General features: G+C 64.5%; 1 protein-coding gene across 6 annotated transcripts in view; it reads left to right on the forward strand.

Annotated features, from left to right (window-relative positions):
• The window catches only part of AGRN (agrin), a 34,399-nt gene extending 18,682 nt beyond the window's left edge, over positions 1 to 15,717 (forward strand). For 2 of the 6 annotated variants that reach the window (XM_042996082.1, XM_042996085.1), the window contains 34 exons: positions 1,073 to 1,288; positions 1,363 to 1,587; positions 1,674 to 1,898; positions 2,062 to 2,268; positions 3,341 to 3,559; positions 3,635 to 3,829; positions 3,924 to 4,124; positions 4,208 to 4,356; positions 4,447 to 4,552; positions 5,319 to 5,435; positions 5,518 to 5,682; positions 5,867 to 6,010; positions 6,115 to 6,239; positions 6,315 to 6,420; positions 6,501 to 6,854; positions 6,935 to 7,072; positions 7,512 to 7,639; positions 7,771 to 7,885; positions 7,971 to 8,090; positions 8,224 to 8,580; positions 8,769 to 8,961; positions 9,131 to 9,346; positions 9,763 to 9,884; positions 10,079 to 10,213; positions 10,428 to 10,524; positions 10,619 to 10,783; positions 10,904 to 11,015; positions 11,234 to 11,245; positions 11,463 to 11,579; positions 11,721 to 11,913; positions 11,995 to 12,082; positions 13,316 to 13,540; positions 14,023 to 14,126; positions 14,472 to 15,717. In XM_042996082.1, coding sequence (XP_042852016.1) covers positions 1,073 to 1,288; positions 1,363 to 1,587; positions 1,674 to 1,898; positions 2,062 to 2,268; positions 3,341 to 3,559; positions 3,635 to 3,829; positions 3,924 to 4,124; positions 4,208 to 4,356; positions 4,447 to 4,552; positions 5,319 to 5,435; positions 5,518 to 5,682; positions 5,867 to 6,010; positions 6,115 to 6,239; positions 6,315 to 6,420; positions 6,501 to 6,854; positions 6,935 to 7,072; positions 7,512 to 7,639; positions 7,771 to 7,885; positions 7,971 to 8,090; positions 8,224 to 8,580; positions 8,769 to 8,961; positions 9,131 to 9,346; positions 9,763 to 9,884; positions 10,079 to 10,213; positions 10,428 to 10,524; positions 10,619 to 10,783; positions 10,904 to 11,015; positions 11,234 to 11,245; positions 11,463 to 11,579; positions 11,721 to 11,913; positions 11,995 to 12,082; positions 13,316 to 13,540; positions 14,023 to 14,126; positions 14,472 to 14,629 — 5,549 coding nt within the window. In that variant the 3' untranslated portion in view covers positions 14,630 to 15,717. The remainder of the gene's footprint in view (positions 1 to 1,072; positions 1,289 to 1,362; positions 1,588 to 1,673; positions 1,899 to 2,061; positions 2,269 to 3,340; positions 3,560 to 3,634; positions 3,830 to 3,923; positions 4,125 to 4,207; positions 4,357 to 4,446; positions 4,553 to 5,318; positions 5,436 to 5,517; positions 5,683 to 5,866; positions 6,011 to 6,114; positions 6,240 to 6,314; positions 6,421 to 6,500; positions 6,855 to 6,934; positions 7,073 to 7,511; positions 7,640 to 7,770; positions 7,886 to 7,970; positions 8,091 to 8,223; positions 8,581 to 8,768; positions 8,962 to 9,130; positions 9,347 to 9,762; positions 9,885 to 10,078; positions 10,214 to 10,427; positions 10,525 to 10,618; positions 10,784 to 10,903; positions 11,016 to 11,233; positions 11,246 to 11,462; positions 11,580 to 11,720; positions 11,914 to 11,994; positions 12,083 to 13,315; positions 13,541 to 14,022; positions 14,127 to 14,471) is intronic. The other 4 variants (XM_042996084.1, XM_042996086.1, XM_042996083.1 and 1 more) reach the window with 3 other exon arrangements.
• Positions 15,718 to 17,248: the final 1,531 nt, after the last annotated feature.

Below are 17,248 nucleotides of genomic sequence, written 5' to 3' on the forward strand. Positions count from 1 at the left end.
AGAGTATGGGGGGGGTGGGCAGCAGGACTGGGGAGGAGGGGGAGGACATTTACTGAGATGGAGGCCGCAGAGGACAGACGGGGGAGAGGGAGGTGTGTGAGCACCCGAGGGACCTCAGAGAGAGACCCCGTCAGCTTTCAGCTGGGGAGGCCGGGAGGGTGGGAGGGCCAGGAACCCTGGAGAAGGCCCTATTGAGAACGCCATAGCTGAGGGACCGAGAGAGGTGTGGAAGGTTCGCAGGGTGGGCCGAGAAAAGCCCGAGAGGCAGAGCTTACGTGGAAAAGATGTGGGGAGAAAGGAAACCTGAGGGGAAGGCCTGGGGTCGGGACCCCAGGTTCCTGGCCAAGGAGGGACCCAGAGCCAGAAGGTGGAATGTGTGGCCTGACCCCGGATACTTCCCCCACACCTGCCTTAAAACCAGGTGACCTCAGGCCAGAGGTGGCAGGGGTTGGGCCACTTTGGGACCCTGGAGCAGCTGCCCCCAGGAAGGGGCCGGGACCGGGGCTCTGAGGGGTGGGTCATGGGTCAGATGAGGGGCTTTGATTCTGATGTGGAGGCAGGGTGGGTTCCTGAGCAAACCTGGAGCCAGTTCCCTGTGATGTTGTCCTGGGGGTTGTAGGTGTGTGGCTCTGTGTGTAGGGTCCCCACGGCGGTGGGTCAGGAACAGGTGGACTTGATTCCCTGGTGCTGGTGTGAGATCTGGGGGATGCCCCCCTGCACAGCTGTGGGGTTTGGGGGAGGGGGCAGAGAAGGTTCTACCATGAGGAAAGGCCCTGGGGCTGGTGGCGGGGGGGTGGGGGGGGACTGTGGTGGGTGGGGCTGGAGAGGGAGAGGGAACAGGTCCTGTCAGCGCGCACGGGTGCGTGTGTCCATGGCCGCGATGGACACACATACGTACGTCTCCGCGCGTGCCAGCGTGGACGTGTGTGGACGTGTCCGTGGGGCTAACGAACGAACACACCGAGTGCATCGTGAGGTCTCTGCAGATGCGTGGACGTTGGAAGTGTGCACCGGGGCCCGGGGGGCGGCAGAGGCTGGGCCCTGACCTTCCCTTCTCCCGTCCTACGCCCAGCATGCCGAGGAATGTTGTGTGGCTTTGGCGCCGTGTGTGAGCCCAGCGCGGAAGGTTCCGGCAGAGCCTCCTGTGTGTGCAAGAAGAGTGCCTGTCCGGCTGTGGTGGCGCCTGTGTGTGGCTCCGACGCCTCCACGTACAGCAACGAGTGTGAGCTCCAGCGGGCGCAGTGCAGCCAGCAGCGACGCATCCGCCTCCTCAGCCGCGGGCCTTGCGGTGAGTGCGGGCTCTGGGCGCTGCCCCAAGGGCAGAGGGGACGGCTTTGTGACCCCACCCCCCCACCCCCACAGGCTCCCGGGACCCCTGCTCCAATGTGACGTGCAGCTTCGGCAGCACCTGTGCGCGCTCAGCAGACGGGCAGACGGCCACGTGCCTGTGCCCGGCCACCTGCCGGGGGCCCCCTGACGGCCCCGTGTGTGGCAGCGACGGGGCCGACTACCCCAGCGAGTGCCAGCTCCTGCGCCATGCGTGCGCGCGCCAAGAGAACATCTTCAAGAAGTTCGACGGCCCTTGTGGTGAGCCCTGCCCCTGTGCGCGTAGCATGACTTCTGCGTGCGCGTGCACGGCACAGCACCCTGACCTCCGCCCTCCTGCCCTCTAGACCCTTGCCAGAGCGCCCGCAGTGACCTAAGTCGTATCTGCCGTGTGAACCCACGCACGCGGCGCCCTGAGATGCTGCTGCGGCCAGAGAGCTGCCCTCCTCGGCAGGCACCCGTGTGCGGGGACGACGGGGTCACCTACGACAACGACTGTACGATGGGCCGCACGGGAGCTGCCCGTGGCCTCCTCCTCCAGAAAGTGCGCTCCGGCCAGTGCCAGCCTCAAGGTGGGTGGCCGCGGGCGGGCCCGGCCTTGCCGCTCTGTGTGACCTACATCCCTGCCGGTCCCCACACTCTCCTGCGCTCCTCCCTGGTGCCCACTCACCACCTCCTGTACGAGTCCCAAGGCGGCACTCCGGCCGGTCTGATCTCCTTGCTCTGCCCTCCCAGACCAGTGCCCAGATGTGTGCAGGTTCAACGCCGTGTGCCTGATCCGCCGGGGTCGCCCCCGCTGCTCCTGTGACCGCGTCATCTGCGACGGGGCCTACAGACCTGTGTGCGCCCACGACGGGCACACCTACGACAGTGACTGCTGGCGCCAGCAGGCTGAGTGTCAACAGCAGCGCGCCATCCCTGTCAAGCACCAGGGCCCGTGTGGTGAGCACCAGTGGGTGGGGCCCACGCTGCAAGCGGGCTGGTCCTGCATGGGTCCCTGCCGGCTGTCATCACACACCATCCGCATCCTGAGTCACACTCCCGCTGGGGTCCTGGGCGAGAGCCGGTGACGGGGGAGGCCTGGCCGGGCTGCTGTCTGTCGATAGGCTCTGGGGCGGTGGCTTCTGTTCGGAGGGTGCCGGGAGTACCCAGCGGGGAGTGGGCAGAGCCGGGTGCCCGGCTCCCTGGTGCCTGCGTGGGGCCGTTCCGCCCTCCAGTCCCCTGGGCCCTGTGCGGGCAAAGTCTCAGTCAGGCTCGGGCTGCGTGGGGGCGGGCCGTGGAGGGTGGAGACAGCATATACTGCTGTGGCTCTGCCAACCCCCAGCCCGTGTCCTGTCAGTCGGTCTGTCCGTCTTTCCGCTCTCTCTCTCTCTCTCTCTCTCTCTGCGTCTGTCTTCTCTCCTCTGTCCTTCCTTCCCTCTTGGCTCCGCCTCTTGTGTCTTCCAGCCTGACCTGGCAGGATGAGGTACCGCGCCTGCCGCCAGGAGCCCACAGCCCGAGGTCTGCCCCCGGCACAGCAGGGAGGGGGGGTGGCTCGCTGCTGCCTGGCCTTGTGGTCCTCAGAGCAAGTGGACAGACACCTCCTCCCCCTTGTGGCCCTGGGTGTGACTGTGGGCTGCAGACTCCTCCCCCCCCATGGGGAGAGAGCCCCCCTACCTGTGTGGGTGTCCCAGGGCTGCTGGTGGCCAGGGGTCAGTGACCCGGATGGCTGCATAAGCCTGGCCTTCCCTCAACCCACGGCAGGGGGGGCAGTCAGGAAGTTCCTGCGTCTTGGGGGCGGCCCCTCCCTCCACTCACGCAGGGGGCCGAGGCTGTTTGGGTCTGTGTCCCTGTCCGCGTCTGTCGTGTGTCTGTCCCTTTCTCTGCTGTGTCCTGAGCACTTCGGCCCTTCTCCCAGTCCGCCTCCCCTCTGCTGTCCCCACCCTGGGAGAGGGTCTGCTGCGTGGAGCTGGGGGCTTTGTGCATAAGCCTGGGGGAGCAGGTGGAGCTCACTGGGTGCCTGTGTCCTCCCCAGACCAGCCCCTGTCCCCGTGCCTTGGGGTGCAGTGCCCGTTTGGGGCAGCGTGTGCTGTGAAGAACGGGGAAGCCGAGTGTGTGTGCCAGCAGGCGTGTTCGGGCATCTATGATCCTGTGTGTGGCAGTGATGGCGTCACGTATGGCAGCACGTGTGAGCTGGAAGCCACGGCCTGCACCCTTGGACGGGAGATCCGGGTGGCTCGCAGAGGACCCTGTGGTCAGTGGCGGGCAAGTGGGTCTTGCTAGTGGGTCGTGGGTCCTGGTCGCCGTGGTGACGGAGCCCCTTCCCTAGACCGCTGTGGGCAGTGCCGCTTCGGAGCTCTGTGTGAGGCTGAGACCGGGCGCTGCGTGTGCCCCTCCGAGTGCGTGGCCCTGGCCCAGCCTGTGTGCGGCTCTGATGGGCACACGTATGCCAGCGAGTGTGAGCTGCACGTCCACGCCTGCACACATCAGATCAGCCTGCGTGTGGTCTCGGCTGGACGCTGCCGTGAGTGGGGCCGTGGGGGCCGGCAGGCTGTGGTCCTGGGTCTCCCCCGCTCGGCTGGGGTCCCCTGACCTCCGCCTGGCTTCGCCCTCCACAGAGACCTGCGGAGACACGGTGTGTGCCTTTGGCGCGGTGTGCTCGGCTGGACGGTGTGTGTGTCCCCGGTGTGAGCGCCCCCCGCCCGGCCCCGTGTGTGGCAGTGACGGTGTCACCTACCACAGCGCCTGTGAGCTCCGGGAGGCTGCCTGCCAGCAGCAGACACGGATCGAGGAGGCCCGGGCAGGGCCCTGTGAGCAGGGTAGGCTCGGGGATGACCGGCAGGGGCTGCCGTGCACCCGCCTCAGACAGGACCCCACGGGTGACCCGGCCCCCTCCCCGCAGCCGAGTGCGGCTCCGGAGGCTCTGGCTCTGGAGAGGACGGCGAGTGTGAGCGGGAGCTGTGCCGGCAGCATGGCGGCGTCTGGGACGAGGACTCGGAAGACGGGCCCTGCGTCTGTGACTTCAGCTGCCAGAGCGCCCCGAGGAGCCCGGTGAGCAACCCCCGCCCCCCAAGCTCCCCCGGCTCCGGGCGGGCCGCGGGGAAGTGGCTGTGGCCACCCACGCTGACCCCGCCCTTCCAGGTGTGTGGCTCCGACGGGGTCACCTACGGCACCGAGTGCGAGCTGAAGAAGGCCCGGTGTGAGCTGCAGCGGGAACTGTACGTCGCGGCTCAGGGAACCTGCCGTGGTGAGTGGGCACACGGGCTCCGTCTGGGTGTGTGTGGCCTGTTCCCTGTGTGTGAATGTGCCTTGGCGTGTGTGCACACACGTGTGAGGCATGTGGGTAGGCACGTCCCCGTGAGCGCCGCACGCGTGCCGTGTGGGGCGTGCGCACACGTAAGTGTTTTAAATGTGCGGCGGTGGCGAGTATTCGTGTTTGTGTAGTTGCACACGTGGCCGTAGGGTGCCCATCAGTCAGCAGGTGCACTGAGCACCCACCGTGCGCCAGACTGGGCTTTGGTGCAGGGAGGCCGCGTGTTAGGGAGGCCCACGCTCTGGACACTTTGTTTTGGGGGAAGACTGACGGTGATCCAGTGGATACGTCACGTTTAGGTACTTCTACGTGTGCACGAGTGCTCGCGGGCGTATGCGCGTGGACTTCTGCACGCGTGTGCACATGCATGTCTGCGGGGTGTTTGAATGCGCGCGGTTTTGGAGGAACGTTGGCAAAGGTGCACACGTGCGTGTGTTTGTGTGTGTGTATGCCAGTCTGTGAAAACGTGCTACCCTAAGCGTGTTTGGTTCCGGTTGTGTGTGTACATACGTGACCTTGGGTGTTCTGCATGCTCTTGGTCCCATGCGTCCGGACGTGTTTTATAAGTGGTGTGGTCCGAGCCCCAGGTACCCAGGTCCTGGTGGGAGTTGCCATCAGGGGAGGTTGAGGCGGAGTGGCCAGGCCCAAAGTGGGCATCAGGCAATGCGTGACATCTGAACCCTCTGCCCCCTTCCTGCAGGCCCCACCCTGGCCCCGCTGCCACCTGCAGTTCCCCCGCACTGCACCCAGACCCCCTACGGCTGCTGCCAGGACAACATCACTGCTGCCCGCGGTGTGGGCCTGGCTGGCTGCCCCAGTGAGTATTTGACCCCAACACTAACCCCCAGCCGGGTGGAGCCATGTAGCCGCAGTGACCTTATCCTGCCCTGGCCTTGCAGGCTCCTGCCACTGCAACCCACATGGCTCCTACAGTGGCACCTGTGACCCAGCCACAGGCCAGTGCTCCTGCCGCCCAGGGGTCGGGGGCCTCAAGTGTGATCGCTGTGAGCCTGGCTTCTGGAACTTCCGTGGCATTGTCACCGACGGCCGGAGCGGCTGCACTCGTGAGTGACAGGGGCGACGGTCAGTTCCCAGGTGGGCACTCCCACCTGTCCACCTTGTCACTGTGTTCCTCGTCTCACCTGCTCAGACCCTGGCCTGATCCGCACCAGGCAGGAGCTGGGCTGGGCTCTGGAGCCAGTGGGGAAACCAGGCGTGGACCTCAGGTTCTTCCCCCTGCCCCCCCAGCCTGCAGCTGTGACCCCCGGGGTGCTGTGCGGGACGACTGTGAGCAGATGGCAGGGCTGTGCTCGTGTAAGCCTGGGGTGGCCGGACCCAAGTGCGGGCAGTGTCCGGACGGCCACACCCTGGGCCCTGCTGGCTGTGAGACAGGTGAGGGCCGTGCCTGGCACCGACCTTGGCTCCCTTTGCTGGGGGTGGGGCCGTCATAGGGGCCAGGCCTCCTCAGCCAGCAGGGCCCCCCGTGTCTGCCCCAGACTCCTTGGCGCCCGAGACCTGTGCTGAGATGCGCTGCGAGTTTGGGGCATCCTGCGTGGAGGAAGCTGGCTCCGCACACTGCGTGTGCCCAACACCCACCTGTCCAGAGGCCAGTGCCACCAAGGTGAGGGGTGGGGCACGTGGAGGGCGGTAGGAGAGGCGAGGGGCCTTCCGCCAGCATCCTTGCCCTGTGCCCCAGGTCTGTGGGTCGGACGGAGTCACCTACGGCAATGAGTGCCAACTGAGGACCATCGCCTGCCGCCAGGGCTTGGACATCTCTATCCAGAGCCTTGGCCCATGCCAGGGTGAGGCCCAACCCACCGCCCCAGAACTGACCGCGAAGGCCCGACACTGGGCTGACCACCTGACCCAGCCCTCCACTCAGACTCTCTTTTTCTTGCAGAGGCTATTGCTTCTGGTGCCCGCCCAGCATCTCCTGCACCCGTGGCCACCTTGGGGCTCAACGTGAGCAGGGCGCTGCCGCCCCCACCCAGCGCCCTCCCCCTGACTCCCGGCAGTACCCCTCACAGCCGGCCCACTCCTCGACCCTCACCGGGACCTTGGACCACTGCCCGCATCCCCAGGACAACCACGAGGCCCGTGCTGACCATGCCCCCCACGGCCCCTGCCACAGCCCCCAATCTCGCCACATCTGCCTTTGGCGAATCTGGCAGTGCTGATGGGAGCGGCGATGAGGAACTGAGTGGTGACCTGGAAGCCAGTGGGACGGGCTCAGGGGGTGAGCATGGGCCCAGGGATGTGGGGGACAGCGCCCAGGAGGGCCACCCCTGGGGCTAGGCTTAGACTGTCCTTTCCCAGGACTCGAGCCCCCTGAAGGTGGCAGCGCTGTGACCCCTGGGCCACCCCTAGAGAGGGCTTCTTGCTACAACTCACCTTTGGGCTGCTGCTCGGATGGCAAGACGCCCTCGCTGGACACAGAAGGTTCCAACTGTCCTGGTGAGTGGGTAGCCGGGGGCTGGGGTGGAACGTGAATGGTGGCCTGGACACAGCCAGGAATGCTGTCTCCCCCCACCGCAGACAGGAGGCCTGTCCAGCAGGTGGGCCTTCAGGGTTTATAGTCTTCTGGTCTTGGCACACACGTGTGCGTGGTCTCGGGGATTCGGTGTAGGCATGCACACGTGTGGCCTCGGCCCTCACGCACGTGTGGGTGCCTAGGACCCTGTGGCTAACTTCTTTCCTATTGCAAGCCGGCCTCGGGCACTGCTCCAAGAAGTCTGCCTGGTAACTGATGCCAGCCCTGCCCCGGGTCCCCACTAACCTCATGATCATCTGACTAACCACCACCTGCCCTGCACCCCGTGTGGCTTGCTGCTGGGGCCTGTGCCCGTGGCCAGCTCAGAGGCCAGGCAGGGCCTCACTGCCCCCTCCTCCACAGCCACCAAGGCGTTCCAGGGTGTGCTGGAGCTTGAGGGAGTCGAGGGGCAAGAGCTGTTCTATACACCGGAGATGGCTGACCCCAAGTCAGAGCTTTTTGGGGAGACCGCTAGGAGTATCGAGAGCACAGTACGTATGGGGCCCACAGAGCAGGGCTGCACTTCCCTCCCGGGACAGACCCAGAGAAGGGCTGCAGCGAGAGGGCCTGACAACCCGGCCTGGGCAGCTCCCCGGAGCCTTCACCCGCTCCGCACCCACAGCTGGATGACCTCTTCCGGAACTCAGACGTTAAGAAGGACTTCCGAAGTGTCCGCCTGCGGGACCTGGGGCCTGGCAGCTCAGTCCGAGCCATTGTGGACGTGCACTTTGATCCTGGTGAGTTCCCTACCCTGGGCCCTCCCAGGAGACAATAGGGGCGCTGTGTGGGGCTCCACCGTGCTCAGTGTCCCCTCCTTCTCAGCCACGACCTTTAGGGCGCCCGACGTGGGCCAGGCCCTGCTCCGGCAGATACAGGCCTCTAGGCGCCGGTCCCTGGGGGTCAGGCGGCCACTGCAGGAGCACGTGCGCTTCATGGACTTTGGTGAGTGCCCAGTCTGGCCAAGTGCTGTGGCTTGCCTGTCCTGTCATCCCCTGCGACCCCGAGGACCTTTGTCCCTGCTGGCCCTCCCTGTGCTCTGCCTTCTGGGTATCCTGACAGTCTCCGTAACCCTCAGACTGGTTTCCTGCGTTCTTCACGGGAGCCACCACGGGAGCCACACCTGCCGCCGCCACGGCCAGGGCCACCACCGTGGCCCACCTGCCTTCTGCTGTGACCCAGCGGGCCCTCTACCCCAGTCACACAAGCCGGCCTGTTGGCAGGACCACAGCCCTGCCCACGACACGCCAGCTCCCCACCACTGCCCCCCGTCATGTGCCTGGACGCCGGCCCTTGCCCCCAGGCACCCAGCAGCCACCAAGGCCCTGTGACTCCCAGCCCTGCCTCCACGGAGGGACCTGCCAGGACCAAGACTCAGGTGGAGGCTTCACCTGTAGCTGCCCAGTGGGCAGGAGGGGAGACACCTGCGAGAAGGGTAAGGGTCATTCACACTGGAGAGAGGCAAGGGGCAAGGGTCGGGGCTGCACCAAGCCACCGTCAGGAGTCGGGGGCTAGGCACCCCTGAGCCGGGGACAGGGCTGGGGATCTCCAGTTGGAGGAACACGCAGGGTGGGGCCAGGGTCTCCTGCACCCTGCAGCCGGTCCCTCCCCGTCCCCCTGCAGCACTGCAGCCCTCACTGCCAGCCTTCGGAGGCCACTCCTTCCTGGCCTTCCCCACCCTCCGTGCCTACCACACACTGCGCCTGGCGCTCGAGTTCCGGACGTGGGAGCCACAGGGGCTGCTGCTCTACAATGGCAACGCCCGGGGCAAGGACTTCCTGTCACTGACGTTGCTGGGGGGCCGCGTGCAGCTCAGGTGAGCACGCAGGGCTGCCTAGGCCGGGGTGGGATCAGGGCCAGGGCATACTGGGGCGGGGGTGGTCAGGACCGGAGGTGAGGCGGCTCAGGGTTAGGGCGGGAGGCTGAGGTTGAGCAGTGGACCTGACTCCTTTTCGCTGTGCTGACCGCCTGCTCCCATCCCCCAGGTTCGACACAGGTTCGGGGCCCGCGGTACTGACCAGCTCAGTGCCTGTAGAGCCTGGCCGCTGGCATCGCTTGGAGCTGTCTCGGCACTGGCGCCGGGGTACCCTCTCAGTGGATGGTGAGACCCCTGTTGTGGGCCACAGCCCCAGTGGTACGGATGGTCTCAACCTGGACACAGACCTCTTTGTGGGCGGCGTCCCAGCGGACCAGGCTTCCGTGTGAGCATCAAGGAGGGTGGGGTGCCCCTGATCCTGGAGCCCTGACCTTGGTCCTGACCCTTGACTCTTATGGGTGGAAGGGTGAGCGTGGATGATGGCAATGACCCTGATTTGATCCTGATCCTGATTCTGTCACCCCTGGGGTGGCATCCCTGAGGACCAGGGATGGTCCTGCTGGCTGCTGTGTTACCACTAAGGAGGGGCTAGGCTGGCCCTGACCTTCTTCCTTGAGCCTTGACCCTCAACCCACTTCTTGGTTCTGTCCTCTTTGTGGGACTAGCCATCTTGTGAACATCAAAGGGGCTGGGGCTGGGGATCCTGGCTGACTGGGGGGCGGGGGCAGTGTCACAAGGGGCTGTGAGGGAGGATGCCTTTGGTCTCTGGCCTCTGACGCCTGACCCTCATCCTGGCGGCAGGGTGCTCGAAAGGACCTCCGTCAGCGTTGGCCTCAAGGGCTGTATCCGCCTGCTGGACATCAACAATCAGCGGTTGGAACTCAGCAGCTGGCAGGGGACAGTAACCCGAAGCTCTGGTGTGGGTGAGTGCAGGGACCACCCCTGCCTCCGTAGGGCCCTGTGCCAGGGACTGCAGGCTGGTGTGTTCCCTTGTCAGTGCCCACCCGGCCGCTGTGGTGAGGGTGGAGCCTGGGCCGGGTGCTGGGGCAGGGGGCACAGCTGTGTGTCTGTGGGCAAGGGTTCAAGTCTCCTGGGACCCCTTCCTGTCTCCTTCCAGGTGCAACCTGTAGTGATGGCGAGAACCCCTGTGAGCCGAACCCTTGCCACGGGGCAGCCCCTTGCCGTGTGCTGCCTGGGGGCGAGGCCCAGTGCGAATGCCCCCAGGGACGAGGGGGCGCCCTCTGTCAGACAGGTGGGAGCACTGGGCTGTCAGGGCTGGGAGGAGGGTGAGGAGGAGGGGTTTTGGATTGAGCATTAGGGTGTGGGTTCGGTTTGGGGTTAGGATCGGAGGTCAGGCTAGCGCTAGGGCTTGAGTTAGGCCTGGGGCGCATAGATCAGTGGGGTTCCAGGGAACCCCGGGGGTCAGGGCCCAGCCCCCTGTGTGACTGCTCTCTTGTCTTGCACAGTCTCCAAGCAGGATTATCCCCGGCCCTTCCTGGCTGACTTCAGCGGCTTCTCCTACCTGGAGCTGGAAGGCCTGCATACGTTTGCGCGAGATCTAGGGTCAGTAGGGACAGAAGGGGTGGACGAGGGGGAAGCGTCCCGCCAACCCCGTCCAGCCATTGAGACGCCCCCACCTGACCCTGCGTGACCCCAGGGAGAAGATGGCGCTGGACGTGGTGTTCCTGGCCCGTGGCCCCAGTGGCTTGCTCCTCTACAATGGGCAGAAGACGGATGGCAAGGGGGACTTTGTGTCACTGGCGTTGCATGATCGATTCCTGGAGTTCCGCTATGACCTGGGCAAGGGGGCAGCGGTCATCAGGTGCATCCTCTTGGGTGGGCGTGGGGGTGAGACTGGGGACACTCGGCAGTGTCACTCAGGCTCCTGAGTGGGCAGGCTGGCAGGGCCCAGAGCCCGCTCACGGTACCCCCTCCTCACCAGGAGCAAGGAGCCAGTGGCCCTGGACACCTGGACCAGGGTCTCACTGGAGCGCAGTGGCCGCAAGGGCGCCATGCGTGTCAGTGACGGGCCCCGAGTGCTGGGGGAGTCCCCGGTGAGTGTCCCCGGGGCCATGGACCTCCCACCACCAACACCCCTGCCTCCTTCTTCCTCCTCCTCCTGGGAGGCATGGCAGCCCCCACCCCACAGCTGGCTCTCACTGAACTGTTTTCTCCCCCGTCTGTCCTGTGCCTCTGTCTGTCTGTCTTCTTTCTGCCCTCACTGCTCTCTGGCCCTTGCTCTGCAACCCCCACCCTGCTCTTCGGACACCAGAAGTCCCGCAAGGTACTGGTCTCTGCTCTCATCCTGCTCATTCACCTTCTAGAGTAGCCCCTACCCCCACTAAGTCCCCACATCGGCCGTGTTTGTGTGATTAACTGCCTCCTAGGTGGGCTGGCGGGCGAGGGGGGGTGGATCACTGCGGGCCAGCGGGGCTGCTGATCTGGGGCTTAGCGTCCCTGTCTCTGCCCAGTGAGCTCCCTCACCCAGCACCTCCCCTCAGGTGCCACACACAGTCCTCAACCTGAAGGAGCCGCTCTATGTCGGAGGGGCTCCTGATTTCAGCAAGCTGGCCCGGGCAGCTGCAGTGTCCTCCGGCTTTGACGGCGTCATCCAGCTGGTGCGTGGGGCAGGGGCAGGGGTGGTGGCGTCGTGAGGAAGGGCCCACCCATCCCAGAGTTGCCTCTGTCCCGGGGCAGGGGCTGCCATGGTAGGGAGGACACCCGGCAGGACGGAGGTTCTCCGCCTCTTATCTCCCTAGGTCTCCCTGAAAGGCCACCAGCTGCTGACCCAGGAGCACGTGCTGCGGGCAGTGGACGTCTCGTCTTTCACACACCACCCTTGTACCCAGGCCTCGGGCCACCCCTGCCTCAATGGGGCCTCCTGCCTCCCTCGGGAGGCCTCCTATGAGTGCCTGTGTCCCGGGGGCTTCTCGGGGCTTCACTGCGAGAAGGGTGAGCGCTGCTTGGCGCTTAGCTGAGGCTGGGTGGGGTGGAGCCCCGCCCGAGGTGACCCTCACCCCGACTATCTCTCAGGGCTGATTGAGAAGTCGGCAGGGGATCTGGATGCCCTAGCCTTCGACGGACAAACCTACGTTGAATATCTCAATGCCGTGACCGAGAGGTAACGTGCCGCCCGGGAGCTGGGCACCTCCTCTGCCCTCTGTTGTGTGTCAGGTCCCATCTGTGCGTGCTGTGCTGGGTAAGATGCCCAGACCCTCCACAGTCACCCTCAGCTTTGTGGCCGAGAGGGGAAGGCCCAGCGGCGCCTCCACCTCCCCCCCGTCGACTCGGCCACCCACCACCTTCCTCCACCCTCCTTTCTCACCACCTCTGTCTCTTTGTTTCCAAGCGAGCTGACCAATGAGATCCCAGCGTAAGTAGCACCTTGGCCCCCATCCCCGCCTTCACTCACACCCATTCTCAGTTCCTCATCCATTGGCAGCATGCCCCTTGCCCCACCCCCACTGAGGGCAAGGGCGAAACTTTCCACCCTGGTGGAGGAGAGTGGGGTTGGGCTGCCGTTCGTGCCATGGAAGGGTTAGTTCCCTAGCTTGGCAGTGGGAAGATCCCCATTCCCGGGACCTGTGCTGAAGCCCAGTCACCACGTCCACCCCAGCAGCCACTGCCCTTGACAGAGGGCCCCAGCAGAGTGTGCACGTGTGTGTGCGCATCAGAATACCTGTGTGTCTGAGTATGTGGATGCACACGGGTCCGTGTGCGGCGTGTGTATGTCACGTGTGTTTGGACAAAGGCCTCTCCCAGGCGGGTGAGCCCTCGGTCTTCATTCCACGCCACCCCATGCCTCACCTGTCGATCTTTGGCCTGGGTCATGCCCGCCAGCCCCACGTGTACCCACATGTCACTGCCCCGGCTCTGTGGTGGGAGAGCCGATTCCCTGGGGTCCCGTGTATCTTCCGCGCGTGCGGGCTCTCTCACTCTCCATTGCTGGGAAGGGGACGTGGGGCGGGGCTTCCAGGTCGCCCCACACAACCCCCTCCCCCCCCCCCCCGCCGACCCTGCGCTACAGCCTGTCTGTCCCTTGCTCACCTGCTTCCCCTCTCTTCTGGCTTCTAAGTCCTGAAGCTCCGGATTCCGGGGCCCTCCCCAGGTGAGCAGTGACATCCCAACCCCCGCTGTCTGTCCACCTTGCTCCTCTGTTTGTGTGTCTGCCTGTCCGGCCACATCCCCTACCATCCGTCTCTCGGCCTGTCTGTTCCGTGTGGTTGCCCGCCTGCCTGCCCGTCCGGTCTCCCCGGTCTCATCACAGCTGCTGTCATGGCCCTTGCCCTCCCGCCTCCCCCGTCCCGTCCCAGGATGCCCTCCCGGAGGCGCTGACCAGCCTTCTGCCCTGCAGTGAGAAGGCAGTGCGCAGCAACCACTTTGAGCTGAGCCTACGCACAGAGGCCACACAGGGGCTGGTGCTGTGGAGCGGGAAGGCCACAGAGCGGGCTGACTACGTCGCTCTGGCCATCGTGGATGGGCGCCTGCAGCTGACCTACGACTTGGGCTCCCAGCCCGTGGTGCTGCGTTCCACCGTGCCGGTCAACACCAACCGCTGGTTGCGGGTCAGGGCACACAGGTCAGTGAGAAGCCCGGGGCGCGCCAGGAATAGTGGCGGGCGCTGCCTGGACTTGCCCGGCCAGGGCGCGCCCAGTCGCTTGTAGCCAGGGCACAGGCTTGAGGTGGGGGCAGGGCTAACTCACCCGAGGTCACTGCCAGTGATGGGGGGAGGGACCGGAACACACGGGAGAGGCAGTTATGGCCAGGGAACCCCTGATCTGAAAAGAGAGTCCCTGCTCTACCCAGACGCTGTTTGGAGACCTGTCCATACAGCCTGAGCCTGGCCGTCCCTTTAGCAAAGTTTAACCCACAGGAGGCTCCCCTGCGCTAGCCACAGGGTGCGCTCCTGGGGATCGGTGCCACCCATTCTGGCCCCCAGGGGTGACGGCAGCGGGCCCGGGGCAGGGCTTCTGGCGAGAGGGATTTGGGGGCTCAGGATCTAGGGGTGGCAGGGTGTGCCCTCTGGAACCACCTGAGGGCCTCACCCCACCACACCCCCAGGGAACAGAGGGAAGGATCCCTCCAGGTGGGCAATGAGGCCCCTGTGACTGGCTCTTCCCCGCTGGGTGCCACACAGCTAGACACAGACGGAGCCCTGTGGCTGGGTGAGTGTTTTGGGGGAGGCCAGGGAAGGGGTACCCAGGGGTCTCAGAATCTGAGGGAAGACCTCATCCCTTGGGGCTGGCAACTCAGTGCCATCTGAGTCACCCATCCAGGACAGCCGACCCACTGGTTGGGATAGTCCTGTCCCCTCTTGTCTTAGGCCCTGGGCGGTTATGGGGCCAGGAGAAATGCTCCAGCCTCCTGGCCACGTGGCCCCCCAGGGCACTGACAGGCCTCAGGTAGCTCACCTGTCCTTTTCAGTACCCGTGGGTCTGTCTGCTGGCTAGCGTCCCAGATTGCCCATCCCCGTGTCACAGTCGGGTGGCCTTCCCTCTGTCTTCTTGCAGGTGGCCTGGAGAAGCCGCCCATGGGCCAGGCCCTGCCCAAAGCCTACAGCACAGGCTTTGTGGGCTGCCTCCGGGATGTAGTGGTGGGCCAGCGCCCGCTGCACCTGCTGGAAGATGCTGTCACCAAGCCGGGGCTTCGGGCCTGTGCCGCCCCGTGAAACATACGCCACAGCCCACCAGCCGCCCTGCTGTCATTATTTTCTATTTTTGTAAACTCATTGCTTTTTTGATATGGTTTTCTTGCCTGTATGTTGGCCAGAGGGACTGCTGGACCGGCCTCCCTCCCATCCAGACAGACAAGCTACAGAGGCAAACTCCGTGTCAAGGGACTTGCAGGGGGAGGTGGTGCAGGCAGCGTGGAGGGCTTGACTCCAGCGCTAGTCTCAGGACGTGCCTCTCCACCTCAGGCCACCGTGTCCCGGCCCCTCGTGCTGTGCCTCCCCTGTGTGTCCACCTGGGCCGGGCCTGTGTCCCCAGAGCAGGAAGGCGCTGCTGGGGCTTGAGGGGGCCGTTCCTCCTTGCAAGCCCTCAGGGGCCTCCTCGGTTCCCACTTGAGCTGCTCCTGCCCTTGGCGTGTGCGGTAGGCCGGGGCTAGCCTCGAGCGCAGACCGGCCCCTCCCAGGCCTCCTGTGCCAATACTGTGACTTAGAAGCAATGTTACTGTTGGGGCTGTATATTGTACCCTTCCTTCCAGCCGTGTCCGCCAGTCCCAGAGTGCTGGAGAGCAGAGGCCAAGCCCAGGCCTGGTCAGGGCACCTTGGCCCTTAGTTGGCCTGCCTGTCCATCCGGCCACCCTGGACATAGCTGTGTCCCCTCCCTGATACCCCAGGTCCCATGAGGAGTCCTGAGAGGGAGCAGGACCGCTGTGTGATGTGGTTGATGTCCGCTGCCTGCTCGTTTGGGCAGCCGGCATCCCCCTCTCAAGGATGGATGTTCGGGCCTGACCACCAACCTTTACGCATTGATTTTATTTGACACGTGGAGTGACAGGGCCATCGTTCTTCCTGTCCTGGCCCAAGGGCGGCTGAGGACTCCACACAGCAAACTCCCTCTCGGGTTCTGGCGTGAGGGTAGCTGTCATTGTCCAAGAACGACCGGGGGTCGGCCGAATGTCTGACCAAGGCCAAGGGGTGGGTGTAGAGGCAGCAGAAAAAACTGCAACGTTACGCCGCGTCCTACCTGTCCCCCCCACCCTCCCCTCCGTGGGGGTAGCAGCCCCAACACCCCCACATCTGGGACTGTGTCATGTTACTAACTCCAGTCTGTGTCTGTGTCTGTGTCAATCACCGTGAATTAAAGTCTGAACACTTTAAAAGAATTGCTGGCATCTGTCCACACCAGACACTGTCCTGAGCCCTGCCTGGCCCGGTGATGACCCACCTGGCTGGCTTCTGTCCCGTGGCTTCTCATTCAACTGTATGGTATAGCACAGGCTGCAAGTTCTCTTAGGAGGCTCTGGATGAAGGGGGGTGCCATGCACTGGGGATCAGGGCTGGTTTTCACAGAGTGCTGGTTATGGTGGGGGTAGGGGCATGGAGGCCAGCCTTGGATGGGACACCTTGCGGGCAGCAACCCCCGTGTGTGCGCGTGTGTGTGCATATTTGCACATGTCATCTACGTGCATGCGTCTGTGAGCACAGGATGGGAAGGAGGACTGTGAGGAGAGGGGCAACGGGGTGGAGGGGCAGGGTAGGTGGGGAGGGAAGGAGGGGGGCCTGGGGGTCAGCCAGGATGGGTGGGTGGGGCAAGCTGCCCTTTCCACTGGCTCAGGAGGGAGGGCAGCCGTTGGAAAAATACCCATACACACAGGACCCGGGTGACCTATTAGCCCTTGGGCATTCACATTTTCATCCGTTATTCTTTCGCTGTTTTGTTCAGGAGATGTGTATGGAGTAGATGCTGTGTTCCCATCACCTGGTCACCTGTCAGGTACCGGGGATGGAGGGGAGGGAAGCCCTAAACCCCCAGTGCTAGGGAGGGATTGGCAGGTGAGATGGAGGAAAGGAGGGCGGGACTAACCTGGGGCTCCGTGAAAGTTCCAGGAGGCCTGGTGCTCAGACCCTGGCCTGAGGATGAGCAAGTTGCTGGAGCAAGGGTGTAAAGGCCTGAGGTGGAGAGAGAAAGTGCAGGGCCAGCCCAAATAGCTGGTGGCCACACATGCAGGACCGTGAGGCCAACAGCCAAGCTGGTGGGAACAGGCGAAGATGGACAGGACAGATCTTGGGGGGGTTTGAGACGGAGTTGCTCGGACTTCATGAGAAGGGCTCCTGATGTGTGAGAGAGTGCTGGGTCCCAAGTACTAATAAAAAGAAGAGGGGTGAGGCACCTGGGTAGCTCAGTTGGTTGAGTATCTGACTCTTTTTAACTTTTTTTGAGAGAGAGAGGGGGGGGGAGGGGCAGAGAGAGGGAGACAGAGAGAGAATCTCAAGCAGGCTCCACACTGTCCTGCTGGAGCCCGCCGAGGGGCTCGAACTCACAAACCGTGAGATCATGACCTGAGCCATAAACAAGAGTTGGACGCTTAACTAACTGAGCCACACAGGTGCCCCCAAGCATCTGACTCTTGATTTCAGCTCAGGTCATGATCCCAGGGTCGTGGGATCGAGTCCCACGTTGGGCTCTGTCCTGACAGCGCGGAGCCTGCTTGAAATTCTTTCTCTCTTCCGCTGTCCTTCCCCCACACACGCACGCATGCTCTCGCCCTCGCACTCTCTCTAAAAAAGAGAAGAGAGGGATTTGGGAGAAGAGTGGATAGGCCTGGGCTGGGCTGGGCAGGG

Source organism: Panthera tigris, chromosome C1, assembly GCF_018350195.1.
Source record: "Panthera tigris isolate Pti1 chromosome C1, P.tigris_Pti1_mat1.1, whole genome shotgun sequence".
NCBI lineage: Eukaryota > Metazoa > Chordata > Mammalia > Carnivora > Felidae > Panthera > Panthera tigris.